The sequence below is a fragment of the Pygocentrus nattereri genome, chromosome 10 (genome assembly GCF_015220715.1).
Source record: "Pygocentrus nattereri isolate fPygNat1 chromosome 10, fPygNat1.pri, whole genome shotgun sequence".
NCBI lineage: Eukaryota > Metazoa > Chordata > Actinopteri > Characiformes > Serrasalmidae > Pygocentrus > Pygocentrus nattereri.
The window spans coordinates 15,327,032-15,349,045 of NC_051220.1; the positions used below are offsets into that span (position 1 = coordinate 15,327,032).

At 39.0% G+C, this 22,014-nt stretch overlaps 1 protein-coding gene across 4 annotated transcripts in view; it reads right to left on the reverse strand.

The window, feature by feature from the left end:
• Window positions 1–8,271, reverse strand: part of mdga2a (MAM domain containing glycosylphosphatidylinositol anchor 2a) — a 223,814-nt gene extending 215,543 nt beyond the window's left edge. For 2 of the 4 annotated variants that reach the window (XM_017713808.2, XM_037542048.1), the window contains exon 1: window positions 7,378–8,270. In XM_017713808.2, the coding sequence (XP_017569297.1) occupies window positions 7,378–7,450 (73 nt within the window). In that variant the 5' untranslated portion in view covers window positions 7,451–8,270. Of the gene's footprint in view, window positions 1–7,377 lie in introns of all 4 variants that reach the window. The other 2 variants (XM_037542047.1, XM_017713809.2) reach the window with 2 other exon arrangements.
• Between the last annotated feature and the right edge of the window lie 13,743 nt (window positions 8,272–22,014).

Consider the following 22,014-nt stretch of genomic DNA (forward strand, 5'->3'; position numbering starts at 1 on the left):
CTCAAAGTTATAATTCCACCCAAGCAGATAATATATGGAAATGAACATTCAGCGTTCAGTCCTGCACAGGAACGTTTTGATCTGATCTAACAGATTAGAATTGCAGCTGATCCAGGTACATTTTAATGGATTAAGTTATCAGCTATATTATGCACCATCCAAAGGTTGTTTCTTGTTGGCACTCTCTTGACTTCACCAACATAGAGGTGCCATAAAAGGATACAAATATACAGCTTCACTCACAGTTACGCTGCAGCATTTTAAAAAAAACTTGGCAATTTGTCAGATCAGTTGAGCAGATTGGATCATATCTCTATAAGACACTATATAACCGTCATTAAAAAAAATACCAATCCAGAGCCTCATATTATGCACACACTACAGAAATGAAGCACTGTCATATCTACCTTAAACTGTGTGGCTCTACTGCGTACAAAAAAAAAAAAAAAACAGATTAAATCTGCATATACAAGACATTTATTAAGACGCATCATGAGTCTTTCAAAACAACAAAAATTCTTGGTGCTAAACACCTTTAGAGGCAGATGGTAACGTTTGTTTATTGAAAATCAGCTGTGTCATCAGCAGGGGGGCTAGGGAAAGAAGAAAGCAGTTGGGAAAGTACTGACAAGTAGGAAGCAAGAAAGCTAACTGGCTAATTTCGCCACTTTAAGCTTATCCTTTAGTAACTGAATACAATGAACAACAAGACAATGACATTGTTAATGGCAGTTTGTGAATGCAGACCACGCCTTGGTAAATGAGATAATGAGAGGAGGGGAATTCTGAGGGAGTTCAGTACGGCTTCTGTGGGTCACGAGATCACCGACCCCCCTATATATATGAAAGATCAGATGCAGGCGTGGATAAGGTGGAGGAGAAGGGGGAGGAGGTGGGGTGCGAAATTTCATCAGAAGTAGGAGGAGTGAAGGACTGGTATTTCTATGAAGCTGGAATTGAGAAGGAGGAGTTTTAGGCATGGTCTTTTCTCAAACTTCAGTTATGTCATAACTCAATTTCATTATTTGGTAATTATTTTAAATTTCATGATCATGACAGGGCTAATATTACAGCAAAGGACAAAGGCCTGTAAGACCAGAAGATAATCTGAATCCAATTAACTTAACTTTTCCAAGCAAAAGAAACACAGAGAAAATTTCTTTCACATCATTTGCCAGACCTATATTACAACACACTGTGAAGTAAGAAAATGACTAGATATTCAAAAATGTTCATTACCACACCTGTCACACATATTCTTTCTCTGCATGTAACTCAAGTGGGCACTGAAGATACAAAATCTATTTCTCCAGCAGTGTTGGGTGTCAATTCCAATTTGGAACTGGCTTCATCTATATCTACTAAAAAGAAATGACCTCATAAAAATTTCTTATAACTAAAGTGAAACATCAACTAAAAGTTGAGGTGAAATACAATCTAGGATCTAGCTCTGAATTCAAAACCTGCCTGGATTAATGCCACTGCTACGGAACTTGTCCTAATTCTGAAAGAACAATTTCAAATGTGTTCTCTCTAAGATATATTCTGTATCTGAGAAAATAGCAAAGTGTACACTGTAGCTAAAGCTAAGGCCACTTACTGTGGAGTCTTGTTTGTTGGATAACAGTGGGTCACATGGACACTATTTTAGGTTGACAGACAATAGATAGGAGCCGGTGCACCCAGTCAAACACCACTTCATACATCATTGCAGTAGTCAAGATGTCTGGTACCAAGAATATCTAAGATCTGTGGGGCTACTTATCAAAATGACAGACTTATCTATGCCATAATGAGTTTCAACAGCATGTCCAAAAAATGCCTGTATAATTTGAACAATGCATGTTCAAATTATATTTATGTGCAAATTCCACTTCTTAAAATGTAGTTAATGAGCTGGTTCTATCTCACAAATCCCTTCTGTTTTTTTTTAATCTAGCTACAGACACTTTTTATCTTCTTAACGTTTTATATATGCGTTTTATCTTACTTGCTTGTATGTATTCCAATATTGACAACACTCCTAAAACAGACTATTAATATTTACCCTGCTCTCCTACATTTTTGGAATCCCTTATTGGAACATTAAACAATAAAATTGGATGATGAAGGGGATACATTCATCCTCGATATGTATGAGACATAAAGTTATGCAATTTAAAATCTTTCATCGACTGCACTGGACCAAAGTTAAGTTGTCTCATATTAAACCCAATATTGATACAAAGTGTGACCATTGTAAGCAGAACCAAGCCACTCTGATTCACATGCTCTGGGATTGCCCTAAACTTTTAAGTTTCTGGCAATCAATATTTGATATGTTTTCCATTGTAATTGATAAGCAACTAGAATTATCAGCCCCCCTTGCCTTATTTGGTGTGGTAACACAAAATCTTATTTTAAACAATAACAAATTAAGCCTTTTATCTTTTGCCACATTAGTAGCTAGAAGACAAACTTTGGTTAAATGGAAAGACTGTAACCCCCCAACGTTTGCGCAGTGGATAAGGGACATGGTGTATTTCATTCAGTTGGAAAAAATCAGTTATACAGTTAAGGGGTCAACAGAGAGATTTTTATTGATATGGCAATCTTTCCTTAGTCATGTTGAGTCTCTGAGTTCTGGAAGTTTTAAGCTCCAGTAGAATGATCAGGTTATGTTACTAGGAATTTTGGAAACAAATTGTTGGGAGAACTTTACGGTGCCTTAGGGGCGTCTTCCCTCCTGTACTGTTAGATTATAGGAAAGGTACTAAAATATACTGGTTTTAGCCCCTATCATTTTATCATTGTTTATTATGTCATTATTATTTTCATTATTTTGTGTGTTTTGTCTCTCTATCCGTGTGTGTATAGTATTGGTGTGATTGTAGATAAACATTAATGTAACTATAGGTATAAACAAGTATGTTCTGCTGGGATTGTCAAATTTTATTGGTAAGGCACAAATGCCATGCACACAGATACTAGGCATATTTATGTATTTTATCTATTAGTTGTTTATTTTAAATGTATAAGTTATTTTTGTTATATTTGTTATTTATTTATTTATTTATATTTGTCTCTTAGGTTATATTTTCTAAGGGAAAGGGTAGGGGTGGGGGTTCTTGAAAGCTTCAATTGTATAACGTATTTGTAATTAAAAACTAATAAATAAACTTGGTTCAAAAAAAAAAAAACAATAAAATTAAAATTGTCCTTGAATTACAATATTTGGATTCAAAACCATTTCTTCTGTCATTATATCATTAATTGTTTAAACACACCAAAGCCCTTTCTAATTATCCAGATAAAGTAAAGCTTTCCATCCAATATTTTTTTTTATTGTAGTTTACTTGTTTTACTTTTTTCAGACCACTGGAGGGCACCAACTGCAGATCAGCTCTTGGCACAGAAATACCTTTTGCGTTGAACAAACAGTAACCAGAAAAAGTGTAAAAGATTTGTGTTAACAGCCACTTTATGCAAATTACACAGACGTCTCATATGCACAAAAAGCTCTGACTTTGTTTAAACATGCTATCTTGAGAAAAAGGACTAAGACATATTTACTATTGGTCACCTCCATACAGTTGGTCACCTCCATTGTAAAGACAGCAGTTGCTATGTTTCTCTACAATCAGCATTTCTCAATTCCTAAATTATACAGAAATTTTGGAAAAAGAATTTAGAGTATTCCCCCCCAAAATGTCAACACATAGTCTTGTTACAGGCCAAATATTTTTCGTACTCCTAATACAAAAATGAGGTAAACTGCTGCAAGGCTGCTGTTGCTCTTGACTTCCAACCATGACAAATACCCGACTAGAGATTTGAATACTGCCACCTGGAATGTTCAACCAAGTATGTGTATTTCATTATCTGTGAACGCTCCTACTTTATTTAATAATGCTTTAACTTTAACAGATCTGGAGTCTTTTCTAGACTGAAGGTTACTGAGAAAATTGCATACAGACTATACTGCCAAAAGTATTCACTCACCCATCCAAATCAATGAATTCAGTTGTTCCAATCACTTCCATGGCCACAGGTGTGCAAAACCAAGCACCTAGGCATGCAGACTGCATCTATAAACATTTGTGGATTTCAGCAGTTGGGCTTAGTTCCTTAGTTCCAGTGAAAGGAACTCTTAATGCTTCAGCAGATCAAGAGACTATGGACAAATTCATGCTCCCAACTTTAAGGGACCAGTTTGGGGATGGCCCCTTCCTGTTCCAGCATGACTGCGCACCAGAGCACAAAGCAAAGTCCATAAAGACATGGATGAGCGAGTTTGGTGTGGAAGAACTTGATTGGCCTCAACGTGATAGAACACCTTTTGGATGAATTAGAACGAGACAGGCCTTCTTGTCTAACATCAGTGTCTGACCTCACAAACGCACTTCTGGAAGAATGGTCAAAAATCCCCATAAACACACTCCTAAACCTTATGGAAAGCCTTACCAGAAGAGTTGAAGCTGTTATAGCTGCAAAGGGTGGGCAGACATCATATTAAACCCTATGGATTACGAATGGGATCTCACTCAAGTTTATATGCATGTGAAGGCAGACGAGCGAATACTTTTGGAAACATAGTGTATTTGCTTACTTTGTCTCATATTTCTAAGAAGGCCCCTGAGGCCATCCAGCCTCAACTGAGTAGATTGTATGATGAAAAAAAATGACAAGATATTTTACTTAGATTGTAAACACTGTATTTCTAAAGCCTAAGGTCTTACATTACAATTATACAGCCATCTAGGTTTTGGCTGGTCAGCCTCAGAGGCAGTGGGACAATCAAATATGAAAAGAAAGATTTAATTTCCATTTTTTAGTTTGTTGTTCTGAAAGTACTGATGATTTTTATTAATCCTTTTCATTTCCTAAACTGTCTCCCATTATTGTGCATCATGTCATATTAAATTATTGAATCCTGTACAATGAAAACTTTCAAAGAAATTTATTTTCATTACTATGTGTACTGATGATTATTTGCACAGGCAAATGAATGAATTGTTTTTAAAAAAAACATCTTCTGGTTACCATTTTAAGAACTGGATATATCATCAGCTCCTCATAATTAATCACTGCAGGACACAATCGTCCATGATTTCTTGAACAAAGTTATTTTAGAAATAAACTGCATTTGGACAGCTAAAATTCTATTAAGATAAAAGTAGAAAACAGGTCATCTAAATCTAAATATCAAAGTAGAACAGAATTCCCTTGAATACTCACTTTGCCAAACCTTTACATATGCTTTCATCAGACCTGTTCTGGAGGATAAAAATCAAAAGGTAATCAAAGAACCACCAAAAGCAAAGCTGTTCTCTTACCATCTGGATAAAACTGTGACATCTCTATATTTTAAGCATTCTTCACACATAGCCTTTTTCAAAGAAATAAAGTGCTGCAATTAACTGAATGTAATTTTGGACAGAATTAATTAGATTTGTATAGTAATACAGAAGACCCTTTATCTTTTTTTAAAATACTTCTGTTGGGAACTGCCTTCATACCCATAGAGATCACTGTGGATATGGAGGGTAGACAGAATATCATTCTCAGATCTACAGTTGACTCCCATTTCAATATAGTACCTCAACAGGTACCATTCTGCCTTAGTATATGTACCATTTTGCCTTAGTATATGTACAATTAATAAACATGTAAAGGTAAAGGTTTTTGACATAGGGCTCTTCTCTAAATATACTGTCACTTAATTCCATATATGCATTAGTAGTGGGAGATGCGGAAAAGCTATAACGCCATGATACTGATACAGTCCTGGGAAAAAAAAACTTCTAACTTCTGACTCGGTGCTATAACCCCTTAAGAGAAGAGTGGTGTGTGATGTTTGTTTATGTGAGTTTGAGATGCATCTGTTCTCAGTTGTGATCTTCATTAGCAAGATCAGCCACTTTAGACTTGTCCTTTAACAGCTTAATACAATAAATAAAAAAGACAACTGATAAATAAATTAATATGTATATGACAATTCATTTTCAGCTAAAATCTGACAATCATGATAGGCTTAACCTCAATATTTAGATTTTCTGACGTTTGATAAACAGGAACAGACAAAAGAAGCACCAACAGTGCCGAATTCTGCCATGAACTCAGAGTTTTTATTTATTTAGTGTTTCATATAACTGCACTAAATCCAGGACCGGTTACAATAGAAAATGCGGACAATATCCACGATATGCTCAGAAGATCACACTATGTCACACAATTTATCTCGATAAAGCTAAGTGTCGTCTTACTGCCCACCCCTAACATCCCCTGCATTCTAACTAAGCGTTCCACTATTTCTCAGACCAACAGGAACAACGCAGTTAACTGAGCTGGAGCTACCTAGCTACATATCACTCTTTCGACATGTATGATTGCTAAGCAAGCCAACATCCCAAAGACGGTACGAATTTAAATAGTCCATTAAAGCCAAGAGCTCTCTGCTGCTGCTAAACCTCTGCTGAAAGTGAACTGAGGTCGTGTGTACGGATTTGTGTATTCTCTTCCTCGCTAATCCATAGAGTCTTCCATTAAATAACAGCAAATCTGCCTTTGTAAAAATCCATATGACGTCAGCAAGCATAGGTACCCCATGCATAACTTTACAGCCTCGGCTGCTATCTCAGTCCGCACAACCAACGCTACGATTCTCGCTGCTGACTAGTGAAAGAGTACTGACATATGGGATTTTTTCAAGGGACGTATTATGGTAGCTCATCTGGTGCTTCATCTTAATCAACAGGATGGTACATCCCTAATTTCTTAAGAGCCTCTTTGGCATTCCTGCCCCAGTGCCCACAGACTTAAACCTATTTGCAACTGTCGCTATTTAAGCCATTCCCTTGGTTGCTACCACTGGTTGCATTTCTGAAAGCAAATTTCCATAAACCAGGAGCCACAGCAGCTTGTTAGCTAACTGTGCACAGCCTACGTGTTTTGATCAGGTGTGTGGATCAATAAAGAGATGTTTTTCTTTTTTATATATATTATTTTGCGGCTCATTATGCCGAGTTGAACGAAGGTGTTATTTTATCAGAGTCTAAACGGCTGTACTGGTGCTTCAACCACACAGCCTTGCTAGACAAGGATTTCACACACAGGTACTAAACATGGACAAGCACTGAATAGGAATTACGGGGCTATGAATCACTGACGCTTAAACACACAGGACCGTAACATGCCTCATTAAAATCGTCGAGACGAAGCCAGGAGATAATGAAAAACCTCAAGAGAACACTGAACGCAAGACATCGGACATGAAGGCTGGTCGCACTGATGGGAATCCACTGTGAACACCATCCAAACCCCACGTTTCTCACAAGGTCACAGCAGCTATCTTTCTAAAGGTAGTTACACAACGCAAAAACACACATTTCTTCTTACCGTATACTCCCTGGCAAAGAATGCCCTTCAGAAACGCAGCCAGCAGCCAGAGGAGAGCAAAAACTACATCCATTTTTTACGTTGGTGTCAACATGTCCAGCTGTGGTGGCGGCAGCTTCCTCCACGGGCGAAACCAGACTTGCGGTCTTTACGTCTCGCGTTGTTTGGCAACGAATTCGAGATAACGAAGATGCGGAGAAACCAAATCCTCTAATATAAACGCTGCTTTAAGGGTCATTTCAATCGACCGACATAGTTACTGTTTTTCCTTCTCTCCTCCACCCGGTCTCGGCGTGTGAAGACTGTGGCTGTGATGGGCAGAGCCCTCGGAATGAGCAGGGGAGCCCACTCAGGCTGAAAGTGACCTGAAAATAACGACTTTAGTTTTGCTCATCTCCGTCTTCTCATCCATCACTCCTTCGCCGGTTACCTCACGAAAGAAAAACACGCCGACTCTTCTTGAAACGACGAGTAAAGAAGGTGAGAAGCTGACCGACCGTGCCTGAGAGACGACACCTCCTCCCTCAGCCTCCCTCGCAGGCACAGAGCAGCGGCCAAAGAGGGGAAAAAGGCACAGCGAGGCGGCAGCCTGCCTCTCGCCTCATATGCGCTCACTCACTCAGCCTGCAGATTTTTCATCGTGTAGCCCACGACGACTACTCATCTCCGGCGCCGGGCGGACGAGGTCGGGTCCGTTTTGTAAGAGCCGTGTTGGCTACCTCATATCCGTTTGAAGCCTCGGTACCCGGCGAGAGGGGATACGCGGCGGGGAAAGATGTTACACCTGAACGCATGTGTTATTGGTCCCTATTTTCTTGATGACTCGCGGTTGAGAGGGGATGGATTTCAGAGGGGAGGGGGCGGTTTAGCTTAGGCGCACGCACGCTGCTGCGCCATACCAGCTGGCTGACTACGTCAAAGCGCTTTTTTTGTTTCCCACCCATATTCCAAAGAGCTCCGCCTCCTGCTCTGGGATTGGCCGGTGGTTCACATTTACAAGCAAGTGCGGCGATTTACATATCCCAAACTGATAGCCAACTCCAGCGCAGGAAGCCCCGGATTATCTTGTACGGGCCGGAGGCCGTCGGCCAATCATATCAGGGTTTGTCGGAATATGGGTGGGAAACAAAATAACGCGTTCAGATCTCATTAGTATGAGCAGCACTTGAACTGTGAGAAACGAACAAATGTGGTTCATTATACATTGAAGGGAGCTCGTCTACGGAGGCTGCAGGGGTTTCAAACGCGCATTACTGGTTAAAGCTAAAATCATTTTACTTAGTGCAGAAACGGATGGTGTGTAATTATCTTTTTTTATTGCCAGTGAGCTATCTATCCATCTCGTTCTCTTCCACCTCCTATAGGGCCTCTGGTGAGTTTATTATCATGGACAGCTTATTGGACAAGGCAAAACATCAACCTCAGCGGCAGCTGCTTGTGGATATAACGCACTTCACTGCACAAGTTACTGTATCAGCCAATGCTGATATACACTCTTCATTGATGTCCAAAATACTGGGTAATAGGTCACATGCCAGATCTAAATTAAAACAAATGAATGACCATATTACAGTATTAAGTGCTGGCAGATTACACATACAATGGCCTATTTAAATATAAGCCTAAAGCTTACAGTTATTAATGTCACTTTAAAGAAACCAAACGCCATACGTGTCGGCTGCATACAATGGGAGAGAAATCGGTTTTCTTATTAATCTAAATGACAAGTGTGGTTAAAGTAGCCTTGACTGGTCAATGGGCCATCTTTTTATATGCGCTAGGCACACTGACCAAATGGAGCTGTGTACATACAGTGACATCTCCTGGAGATAAAGGGAGCAAAGTCTTCTTTGCTTTACTTGACAAGTGCTATATGTAACAGACTATGGCAGCTCTTTTTTGTGAACAGGTAGAAGGGGACTAAGGGAGGACTGAGGAGATGGATTTTCTTGAGGATGGATTTTACAAGTTTAAAACTACTAATAAGGTGAAGGAGTTTTCTTATAATTGTTTCCTTATATTCTCCTATTTCTCCCAATATAAGTCAAAATTAAGCTGGAGTATTTCTCCCTCATTACGTAAGGTTACTTAAGGGAGAATGAGGACTAACACAGGCTTCCCCTGTGACATGTGAAGCAACCACCACATGTTGAAGTTGCCTCCCACACACTGTCAAAGTACTTGTAGGACTGTTCAATTCGGTACATGTGCCCTACGCTTGAATATCATCTCTATCAGCTTAGTTAAATTTCTGTTAAATGAATTGACTGCCTCATGCCTGAATATATATATATATATATATATATATATATATATATATATATATGTGTGTGTGTGTGTGTGTGTGTGTGTGTGTGTGTGTATGTATATATATGTGTATATATATATATATATATAGAACACTTTACAGACTGTAGTCCATTTCTTCTACTTTCTAAATTACTTTCTTAGCCTCTTTTTACCCTCTTCTGCAATGGTCAATATTACAAAAATACAAATTGTCCAACAAGTAATTCGTAACGTGACTGCAGTGTTTGGAAATCAGGCCAATCAGCATTTCTAGCATAAATCTTTGTTCAACTGAGTGTTGGAATGGCTTGATGACTTTGAACATGGCAGGATAGAAATGTGCAAGCCAACAGATGTATCACAACCAGGCAAATCACAACTCAACCCTGGTGTTAACAGTTCAGGCTGTTGGTGGCAGTGATTGTGTGTTTCCTGGCATACATTAGGGCCCCTCAAACCGACTGAAGAACATTTTAGTGGCACTGTATATCTGAACACTGCTATGCATCCCTTCATGTATAGTTTTGGCATTTGATTAACCATCCTAATGCATTATTTAATGCTGATTGATCTGCCACTTTAAATACTTTAAATTGAATGTGTTTTGTCAGCAAGCACAGACATCTTAACACTGCCAAAACTAATTTGCACAGTTTGAAGAAAGCATATTGTAATTCAGAGACAGCATCATTTAAATAAATACAGATGGCAACGTAGCACTTACTTCTATCACATTTATGTGGGTAGAATCAGCAGTTTGCAAATCTGCATAAACCTTAGGGCATTTTTCTTATTTATCTTTGCTCTAGCTCATAGAGACTCATTTCCTGGCTTATGTAGCATATGCTTATTCTCTATATGTTTGCAACACACACTAGTAAGCAACTAGTAAGTGAACAGTAAAGCAGAACAGGAGAACTGAGGATGTTGTTTGATTCATGTGACAGCTACACAGAGCCAAAATTAACCCATGTCAAACCCACAATGTTCTGCCACTCACTGCTAGTCTTACCAGTCACTTAATATTTTCAAATGACTTGTTAAAGTAACCTTATTTACATATACATACTGAATGCTTAAAGCCTAGAGATACAAAACATAACAGAAATAAGTATTGTGCACTGTATAAAATGACTCAAACATGAGCAAGTAAATCTGTGGGTGGAGCTGTTCTAAGCTACTTTAATTCATATTTCGTCTGTTGAGGTTAGTGAGAAGGATAAACCACCAGCACTTCTGGCTCCGCACTGAGGTTTAAAGGATAAAGGATAAAGATTTGACTGAGTGAAGTCGAGTGACTGATACCAGAATGACAAAACAATAAAATAGTTCTCATTATTAACCCAATTAAATCACAGGCTTATTAAATAGTAAGGTTTATTATTCAATAACTACAGGGACTTCAATGCAAACTGGCTAAGCTTTCCTTAGGATATAGAAAACTTTAGGCCCACTGGTTGGCCTTGGCCATTTAAGGGCTTAAAATTACAGTGGGAGTTTATTTTTGTTTCTGCTCTGCCTCGAAGTAGGGAGAGAGTTGTGAGTTAAGAGAGTCCGGTCTTGGCCCGGAGACTCTGCAGTCTTCTTCCTGATGGCAGCAGGCTGAAAAAGCTGTGTAGTGGGTAAATGTGATCACCGGCCATGCAGAGGGCTTTACGGGTTAGCTGTATATCTCTTGGAGAGAGGGGAGGGAGGTGTCAACGATCTTCTCAGCAGCTCTCACGATGCGCTGGAGTGTCTTGCGGCAGGACACAGTGCAGGCACCATTTCCTCTGTTCTCCTGTTCCATATGCCATTTTTTGTAGCATGTTGTGCTTAACAATAATGAATAAAAAATTAAGAAATTGTTATTAAACATAGATGGATTTTGATGTCTTAATTTATGACTTTAGGGGTATTTTAAGACAAAAAATATATAATAGCTGGCTTAACAGACTGGGGCTAACTCAACGTAATTACACTGTAATACTGTTTCACCAACTAAGAGCACATACCCTACAAAAACACACTACATTACAAGAGCATAAGTATGTGGCCACTCCTTCAATTTTCTATTTACTTATTACCTAAGATCAGTGCCCTTCCATTTAGTGGATTCAGCTGTTTCTGCCACATCTAGAGCCTAGAGCAGGGTCTACGCTACACAAATATTTTACCCTTTTTTTAGCCAGATTTTACCCTGACATTGATCCTTCTGACAAAGATTTACAACCTGAGGCAATTTTCCAGGTCAGAAGCTCAGTTGAAAGTAATTGACAGCATGGATGATCTGACAATGTAAGAAGGGAAACAAATCAACCTTTACATTTACGATCTAGCTCCAAAACTCGAAACATTCATGACTCCTGTAAGATGAGATGGTCAATGACATAACTCAATGAGTGTTCTTAAGCAATAGTCAATGAGTCAGCTAGAAGAGAGGAAAAAAGGGGAAAAAAAGGCGACGTGTAAGCCTCAGATCACAGAAATGGAGGAGTTGTTTGCACAGGCTAATAACTGTCTCCATAATATTTATAATGTATGGACCCATAATTTGTACTCACATTTTTAAAGTAATATAGCATATACCCAGCTTAAAAAGTACTTAAAATCAAGCATACAGCCATGCAATCTCCATAGATAAGAAGTAAGTTTGTCAAATTTCTGCTTTGTTAGAGCTGCCCTGGACAAGTCTGAGCACCGCTGGTGAATGTCGAAGCAACACTTCAGTCGTGTCTTGCATGGCCACGGAGCAGGATCATCAACTGCTGAAGTGAGCCGCACATAAAAATTGTCTGTCCTTGGTTGCAACACTCACTACCAAGTTCCAAACTGCAACTGCCAATCAAAGAACTATTCATCATGGATAGGATTTCCATGGCCAACTAGCAGTATATACGTATAAAACAAGTCAAGTGCCAAGCATTAGCTGGGGTAAAGTGTACCACAATTGGACTGTAGAGTAGTGGAAACACATTCTCTAGAGTGAGGAATCCTGCTTCACTATTTAGCAATCTGACAGCTGAGTCTGGGTTTGGCAAATGCCAGGAGCTAGACCTTATCACCTGACATCAGTCTCTGACCTCACTAACATTTCTGTAGCTAAATGGAAGCAAATCCCTGCAGCCATGTTCCAGAATGCAGTTGAAAACCTTTTCAGACGAGTGGTTGTTGTTATAGCAGCAAAGAACACCTCCATATTAATGCTGATGGTTTTGGAATGAGTTGAACAAGCACATATGAATATGATGTTAGGTATCTACTTATCTTTGGCCATGTAGTGCATGTGGTGCTAGATGATTTCGATGGACACAAAGCATGTATCAGAATGTACCAAAATTACTACTCCTATAAACTACAAGGAGGCTGTTACTACACCATGTCCTCAATATAATGTATTGTCAATGCAGTATTCAAGAATATAAGAATAGCAGAAGATGTGCATAAAAATAGCAATTCTTTCTCTAAAGTCTTTCAAGAGCATACATTTCACTACTATATGTTCCACTATATGTTTTTTGGCACCTCTGCACCTCTCAGATTTATACACTTACATATATAGACAGTAATCGAGTTAGAAACAAAGTTCATGTGGTGCTTCATAAAAAGGGAGGGAGTTAAATTTATTTGCCAATATAATACAGGCCTGCAGGAAGTGCTGCAACAATCATAAAGGTAAGATGTTATAGATAGCAAGCATAATCTTCTGCAAAACCTACTTCTACCATCCATTTCTGGCACAGTAAAAACAGCAGACCATAACTACATGATGAAGGTTCCTTGATGCCACTAGTGAAAGGAAAGCTCTAATTCTGCTAATGTTCAGTCTTTAATATTGGTAGTAATAATGTGCAATGATGCAGGCAAATTCAGATATTCATCAAGTCTGCTGTCCACATTTTAAAAAATCCACATTTCTCTGTGGTGTGAAACATAAACCCAAAGCATGAATTGTTTAGTTATAGTTATTAGTACTGCCCCTATACAGAATATTTGTTGAATAAGAATGTGCAGAAGCAAAGAGCTTTCACTGCTAAGAGCTACTAATACTTGTGATAGTTTTCTGATTTCAGTTAATAATAAGATTTCTAAAGAAAGATGAAATGGTAAGAAAATACAAATAAGAGTTCTGAATGACTGATCAAAAGAAACCACATCCATCACTGTTTCACATTTACAGTACAAAGAACACATCATGATGTACTGATCCTTTGCTAAAATGAGATTGCATAAACAAATCAACTTTTCATTCATAATTACAGTTGTATGCAAAAGTTTGGTCACCCTGGCCAAAAAGGCATATTTTGTTGATTGTTGAAGTGAAAAGAAGTAAACACAACCTCTACAACAAACTAAAAACTAACATGTTTTTGGAAATGTCATTTAATTTTAAATATTGAAAGAAAAAAAAACCCTCAGCAGCCATGAGCTCCTCACGAATAACATCACAGTTGTGATGATCTAGAGCACTCGCCCTCGGCTCGTGCCTGTGACCAAATCAGCTGTGATGTTATTCGCGATAACACACTCCCTCTCATGTTGTATTGCTTAACAGTCCACTTAACTACACCTAATAACATTAAGGCTGGGATGCTAAACAGATCTGGCAGCTGTGCAGCTCTGAACTCAGAGTTAAACCGTGCAAAAGAATCTAGTACATGCGACAATGTAGGCACAACTGTACCTTCAGGTCTCTTCACAAGTTCCATCAAATGTACAGTTTCACACTCCTTTACAAATTAAGCTGAAAGGTGAGACCAATACAAGGTATATGCAGTACAGTACATGCCAGCACAGCTTATTACCACAGCAAAGAAGCTCATTCACATGCCAACTGGCATTTTTCACAGCTACATATTTTGTATGCAGTCCTGAGGCTCTCACTATTTGATAGCTGGTTGTACAGTAGCAGTGAAACAGCGTCAGGGTGGATGTGATAGCTGCAGACGGGTGGTAGCCTAAGGCACAAAAGCAATGCACTGTAGAAGGCAGACAAACTTTTTTGGTTTGGGAATTCCTAACACACAGCAGTGAACATTTATTTTGACTCCTGATCTAATCGTACCCGAAACATTTTATGAAAGCCACAAAGCAGAGTGTAAATTTTAATGGGGTTTTGAGACTCGTGTCATCCAAAAATTAGCTTAATTCATAGGCCTAAAGTTGTCATGCCCTGAACTATCCTAAGGACTAAAATGCTGCAAAATCATTTACAAGCTTTTTATCCCTTAATGTCATTGTACTAATAGACAGTAACTTGGAAGAGGTTGGAGCATCAGGAATCACCTATGGACACACACATACAAATGTCCATTCCATTTATGTACATGTACATGTCCATTTAATCAGCTCCAGTGAAGGAATTTATTGTTGTGGATTGTGTTGTATCTATGTTATACATTCTGTATCTGTGTTATACATTCTGTATGTGTGTGCACATGCTAAAGTTATATTTTAGGCTGCCTATTTTGTGTTTACCCCTATATGCTCATGTTTGTCACACCTGTTACTTGTCCTGTATAAGCTGGGTCTATATAACCGTGTTAGCCCAATGTCTTACGGGCTAGTTGGATGTCTGAGACCTGTGTGCACAATGAATAAACTTTACTTATCCAGACAACAGACAGACTGAGTCCCCTGGATCAAGAGGGTTTGAAATTCTTCAGTGGTGCTGTGACCTGGACATCTCATCTCTAAGCTGTAGGTTAGTGCCCATTTCGAAGCAAACCCTGGTACCAGTAGGTTATCCTCCTCTCGTTGATGGAATGGAGGGGAAGACTGCAGTAGTGTTACCGTAAGCCCATGGCAGGAGAGAAAGCTACCACACAAAGGGGTGGTAGGGTGGCACCTGATTGGCCTAATAGTGTTTTCATTGTCAGAGCGGATGAACAGTTACATACACATATAGACAGTGGTGGACAGTAACTAAGTAAATGTAATTCAATACTGTACTTAAGTATTTTTTTCTGTATCTGTACTTTAATTAAGTATTTACATTTTACAGTGACTTTTTACTTTCACTCCACTACATTTCAATGTCAAATATGTTACTTTTTACTCCACTATATTTGAGAAATCTGTCGTTCCTTTTGGTTTTTGTATGTATAAAAACGTAACATGTCAAAACAAAAGAAGTGCAAAGCAAGAACACCAATAATGGAACTAACCTAAACTGTAAATAGACCACAATATAGAAATATGTAGACATATGCAGTCGTGACTGGCACGTTTCTTTTTTTCTGAATTCATTCAAACACTATCATTTTATAGTAAATTAGTTTCGGTTAGTTTATGTTTATGAACAGAGCCCTACAGATCAATATAGTAAAGGAAAACTTATTTGTGAACCTGAGTTTAAAGCAAGTTTTTATTCAACTTGTAACTAATTTACAAAGTAATCTTAAACTGAAACTTTGCTTGTTTGTAAAAGTGATTTCAGAGCCACTCAGTTCTCCCTGATGGAAACTGTTTAGCTTCAGTGTTTTGAGCTAATGATCATTTTTATAGACGTCAGCTCACTAATTAATGATGTTCTATTAAAAGACTGGTTTACCAAGAGAGACACAGGATTTTCACCTAAACTAAGTTCATGAAGCGAGTCTTGTTACAAAAATGATAACAGGACATTAGAGCCATAATTAATCTTTTAGTACTTTTACTTTCGATACTTAAGTACATTTGAAGCCAAATACTTTTGTACTTTTACTCAAGTTGAGGTCTAGAGTAAGGACTTCTACTTTTACTGGAGTAATATTTTACCTTGGGTATCTCTACTTTAACTCAAGTACATGATTTGTGTACTTCGTCCACCTCTGCATATAGACTCATCTAGTTTGGACAAATACTATCAAAAAGTGCCAGCAAACTCCCAGAGCATGTCTTAATGCATGCTGCCTCTAAGGAAAAATAGGCCAGTGGAAGTATAAATGTAAGGACAAGTTGATGCTTCAAAATAAGTCTGTTCCAATTACTGGGACTAACTCCTTGAAAAGCTCAGGGTTGAGTTTCAGATACTGAAGCTGTGTTAAAAAGCTTAAAGTAGCACTGACCTCTGCCTTGTACTGGGGTCTGTGTAAGTTTTATGGTTGTCCTGTGTTGTCACATTAAGTGTAAGGCATTAAGTGTCATCAGTCAGTTCATGGGGCAAGGTCTTATAGTTTTATTTTTAAGCCTGAATGGGTCTAAATCTTTTGCAGACTGTGGCTAACTAAAGTGTGAACATGTCATCCTAAGTGGGTTTTCCTTGTCTGAATACCAAGCAGTATAAAATTAATAATGCAGCATTTTCAGGTATTCAACACGTTGTGGAGGCTTTGGTTAGGCAAATCCCTCACCTATATATAGACATACTTTTGATATCTTAAGTGCAGAGGAACATGAACATGACTTGCTAGATTTGTTATTATACTTACATTTGTTAGGACACAAAGCATTATAAGAAAAAGCTTAATCAATCCTCTGTTCATTATTTTGGACAGCTGGTTTTAAAGGCTCAGGAGTCAAATTTACCTGACTGTTGTTCCACAGTATGTCTTATGTATGACCTGATATATTAGCACAGCTGCAGTCTTTTGTGGGGTTGTTACTGACAACCTTGAATTGAGGTTTATGTGAAAATCTGCTTAACCACTATGCAATCTAACTAAAATCAGAAGCCTGACTTGCAGCTAAACGATATCAGTTGCAAGCTTTTCATTCCCTTGAAGCTGCTCTATGCAAGGCCCCAGCACTAGGTCTAGTGAACTACCATTCCCCTTATATCACTAGGATTTGTGTTTAGCTGTTTAACTCAAACTCATGGAGAGAGACAGAGAGAGACACGTGTTTTATTACTCTGCTACAATAGACACAGTAGCTCTTGACATGTCACCATGCCTGAGGGTGATCCAGGCAACTTATCTGTCTGTTTTAGGTGTTGCTCCAATTGTTTTGGATCAGGTTCTTACTGTTAAATGTCCACACTCAGTTTCCTATTTGCTCTTAAATGGCAGGACCGTTTCAGTGACAACACAAAGGTGGGGTAACTGGTTTGCAGCTTTAACTGCCCCTAAAATAATAATCAAAAGGGCACCTGTGAATGCTATTTCAGATAAATTTTGTGGAACTGGAGTATGATTCAGATGATCATGACTCTAAAATTTTGGTGTCTAGTGTGGTGCAAAGTGTATATGCTGAAACACCTTTGCCAAATATTGATGTTGTGTCATTCACAGATGGCTCTTCCCATGTCCTTGATGAGGGACAATGTACAGGGTGGGCTGTTACAACACAGTATAAGGAAATAGCTACCGGCAGATTGCTGGATCATTATTCCGATGAACAGGCAGAACTTGTATCACTAACTCATGACTGTGTGCTTGCTAAACATTTAAAAGCGATTATATTTGTCGATTCAAAGTATGTTCACAGCATATTCCACGATTTTGACCCATTATGGAAGCAAAGACATTTTCTGACAGAAAATGAAACCGCAGTGTAACGTGCCCAAGTGCCCACACTTCCAAAACAGGTTACTATTATTAAAATAAAAGCCAATTCTTCTACCACATCTTTTGAACATCAAGGCAACTGTTAAGCTGACAATACGGCTAAGAGGGCTTGTCTTTTACCTATCGCATACATCCTGTCATCCTGTGAACACCTCGTTGTTAAAAATTTGACTGATCTACTTGCTTTATACCAGCAGGCTCCGGGTTTGGAAGTTTGGACTTGGGTTGAGAGAGGTGTGTCTCTTCACGATGGTATCTGGGTTAAGGGGGGTAAATATGTGGCTCCTGATGCCTTGCTTCCCTATGTGGTGGCTACCATACATAGTCTAGGTCACCCAGAAGTAACCCAAATGGTAAATTGCTTCAAACAAGTATGGTGGAATCCTAAATTCTGCATGTGTGCAGAGAGTCTGACTTGCACCACCTGTCTTAAGGCAAATCCAGGACCTGCATTCTCCCTCCCCTACCAAACTGTAACACCACCAAGCGGCCCGTTTCAAGAATTGCAGGTAGATTACATCATGTTGCCAAGATGCCAGGGAAAACCGGTTTTGATTAATAATAATTTACAAGTTCTCAAGGTGGATTGAGGGATATGTCACTACTAAAGGCATTGCTCTACATACTGCTAAATGCCTGGTGAAAGATTTCATCCAAAGGTGGGGTCTCCCAGGGGCCACTGAGAGTGATCAAGGAACTCACTTTACTGGGAAGGTTTGTCAGGAAGTAGCAAGGATAAAGTGGCATCTCCACTATCCCTGTGATGCCTGGGAGCGCGGAGGCGGACGCATATGCTTCCGCCTCGCATAAGCGAGTTTTATTTTGGGCAAATCCAGGGTCATGGTCATAACAGTCCAGGTTTAACGAGCCAACACAGAGAAATGACATAACGGGGAAAGACATAACAAAATAAACAGAGAATACAGAAATCCAAACACAAACAAAACAAACAAAGACCAGCACTAGACTAAGGAAAACACAGGGCTAAAATACAAGAGGGCTAACGAGGGTTCACAAGACACATGTGAAAAACAGGTGGATACAATCAAGCAAGCAAGCAAAATTTATTTATATAGCGCTTTTTACAACAGGTGTTGTCACAAAGCAGCTTTACAAAACAATCAGTATTACAGAGAGAAGAGAAAAGAAAAGAAAGAAAATCTGGGTCCAAGCCCCCATGAGCATGCCAGCGGCGATGGTGGCAAGGAAAAACTCCCTAAAAGAGGAAGAAACCTTGAGAGGAACCAAGACTCAGAAGGGGAACCCATCCTCCTAAGGTCAACACCAGATAGCAAACATTATTAGTATGAAGTATTATGGTAAAGTGGGAAAAGAAAAGATCTGAGGGTGAGGACTGCACAGCGCTGTACAGCAAGAAGTTCAGTGGTGGTCAAACCGGTCCAGAAGGCTGGTGAGCAGCGGCACCAATCAAGGCAGAAGAGGCAACAGCATCAGACGCACAGGATGGGCAGCTGATCAGCTCGGCAGAGAAAGGAAAGAAAAACACAGAGTCAGTTCTGTAAAGAGTGGCTGACCACAGATTACAGTAAAACAGAGCAGTAGAGACTCCAGCAGGTCTAGACCTGACAGGACTAATCACCAAATGCTTGACTGTACAAATAAGTTTTTAGCCTAGACTTAAAGATTGAGGCTGTGTCTGATTCCCGAACATTAATAGGAAGATTATTCCAGAGCTGGGGGGCTTTGTATGAGAAAGCTCTCCCCCCTAATGTAACTTTATTAATTCCAGGTACCAGTAGTAAGTCAGCACCTTGTGATCTAAGTAGGCGTGATGGTTCATAGTGGGAGAGGAGCTCACTCAGGTACTGATGGGCGAGCCCGTTTAAAGCTTTATATGTCAGTAATAGAATTTTATAATCAATGCGAAATTTGACTGGTAACCAGTGCAGGGCTGATAAAACTGGACTAATATGATCGAACTTTCTGGTTCTTGTGAGGACTCTGGCTGCAGTATTCTGGACTAGCTGAAGCTTGTTAAGGCTTTTGCTGGGACATCCAGACAGCAGGGCATTACAATAATCTAGCCTTGAAGTAATAAAGGCATGAACTAGCTTTTCTGCATCCTGTATTGATAATGCATTTCTTAATTTAGCGATATTGCGGAGATGCAAGAAGGCTGTTCTATTGATATTAGTTATATGTGTGTCGAAGGACAGATCAGCATCTATCACGACACCAAGATTTTTAACAGATAAGCTTGATGCAACTGAGAGATTGTTAAGTGTCAAGTTAGACAGTTTGTTTCTAGCTAATTTTGAACCAAGAAGCAGGACCTCTGTTTTATCTGAGTTAAGTAGCAGAAAATTGCTTGACATCCCATCTTTTATGTCTTTTATACAGTCCTCAATCTTGCCAAGTTTAATTTTATCATCCGGTTTGCTTGATATATATATAACTGGGTATCATCGGCATAGCAGTGGAAATTTATGCTGTGTTTACTGATAATGGTACCTAATGGTAGCATATATATTGTGAATAATATAGGTCCTAAAACAGAGCCTTGTGGAACACCATACATTACTTTTGCAAGAACAGATGATTCACCCTTTACATTAACAAACTGATATCGATCAGTGAGGTAGGACCTGAACCAGGAAAGAGCTGTTCCTGTTACCCCTACAAGGTTTTCTAGTCTATCTAGTAGGATAGAGTGGTCTATTGTGTCAAATGCTGCACTAAGGTCAAGGAGGACTAACAAAGATACATTTCCTTGGTCCGTGAATAGAAGATCATTTATAATTTTTACTAATGCTGTTTCTGTACTATGATGTGGCCTAAATCCAGACTGAATTTTCTCATGTAGATTATTCCTATGCTAATAAGAGCTTAATTGTTTGGTTACCACTTTTTCCAGGATCTTTGATATAAAGGGGAGATTTGAGGTAGGTCTATAATTTGATAGGTCTTTAATTATAAGCCAGCAGGTTTGTGGAGTTTAACTGTGTGTTCAGAATTTTCTGTCTAATTTTTTCGATTTTATCACTAAAGAAATTCATAAAATCATTGCTGCTATAGACTGATGGCATCTGGGAGTTCATAGTGTTTTCTATGAGAGAGGAGAGATAGGCTGAGCGTGCTGCAGTAAGAGCTCTTCTGTAGTCTATAAGGCTCTCCTTCCAGGCGGATTGGAACACTTCTAATTTAGTCAGACGCCATTTTCGCTCTAGTTGTCTGGCCATCTGTTTTAAAGCTCGAGTGTGATCGTTATACCAAGGGGCGAGTTTTTTCAGCTGTACTATTATGCTTTTTAATGGAGCTACACTGTCTAACGTAGATCGAAGAGTATCCTCTAGGAATTTGGTCATAGTATCTAATTCAGTAGGATTAGATGGACAGCTGACTGAAGTTGATAACTGCGGGAGGTTTCTGACAAAGCTGCCAGCTGTGGAGGAAGTTATAGTCCTCTTAACCTGATAACATGGTGATGAACGCACATTACCACTAAACTGGATTTTGTATGAGATTAAGTAATGGTCTGATTATTTTTTTTTATTTTTTCCTTGCTCAAGTATATTAAGTACAAGAACTTCAAAAGAAGAAAATGTAGGTCCTACTTTCTGGCTCACGCCTAAAGCTTTAGTATGGATGGTTGCTATACCTCCACCCCAACCGCTTAAACGAGGGCTTTGTGCATAGCTGTAGCCTGTGGGAGTGGCTTCATTTAGACTAAGGTACTCATCGGGTCTAATCCACGTTTCTGTGAGGCACAGAGCATCAAAATCATGATCTGTAATAATTTCATTTACAATAATGGCTTTAGATGTCAGGGATATAATGCTAAGTAGTCCTAGTTTTAGACCTAAGTTGCGGTCGTTGTAAACTGGTGTAACTGGTCTGATATGAATGAGGTTACTAAGGC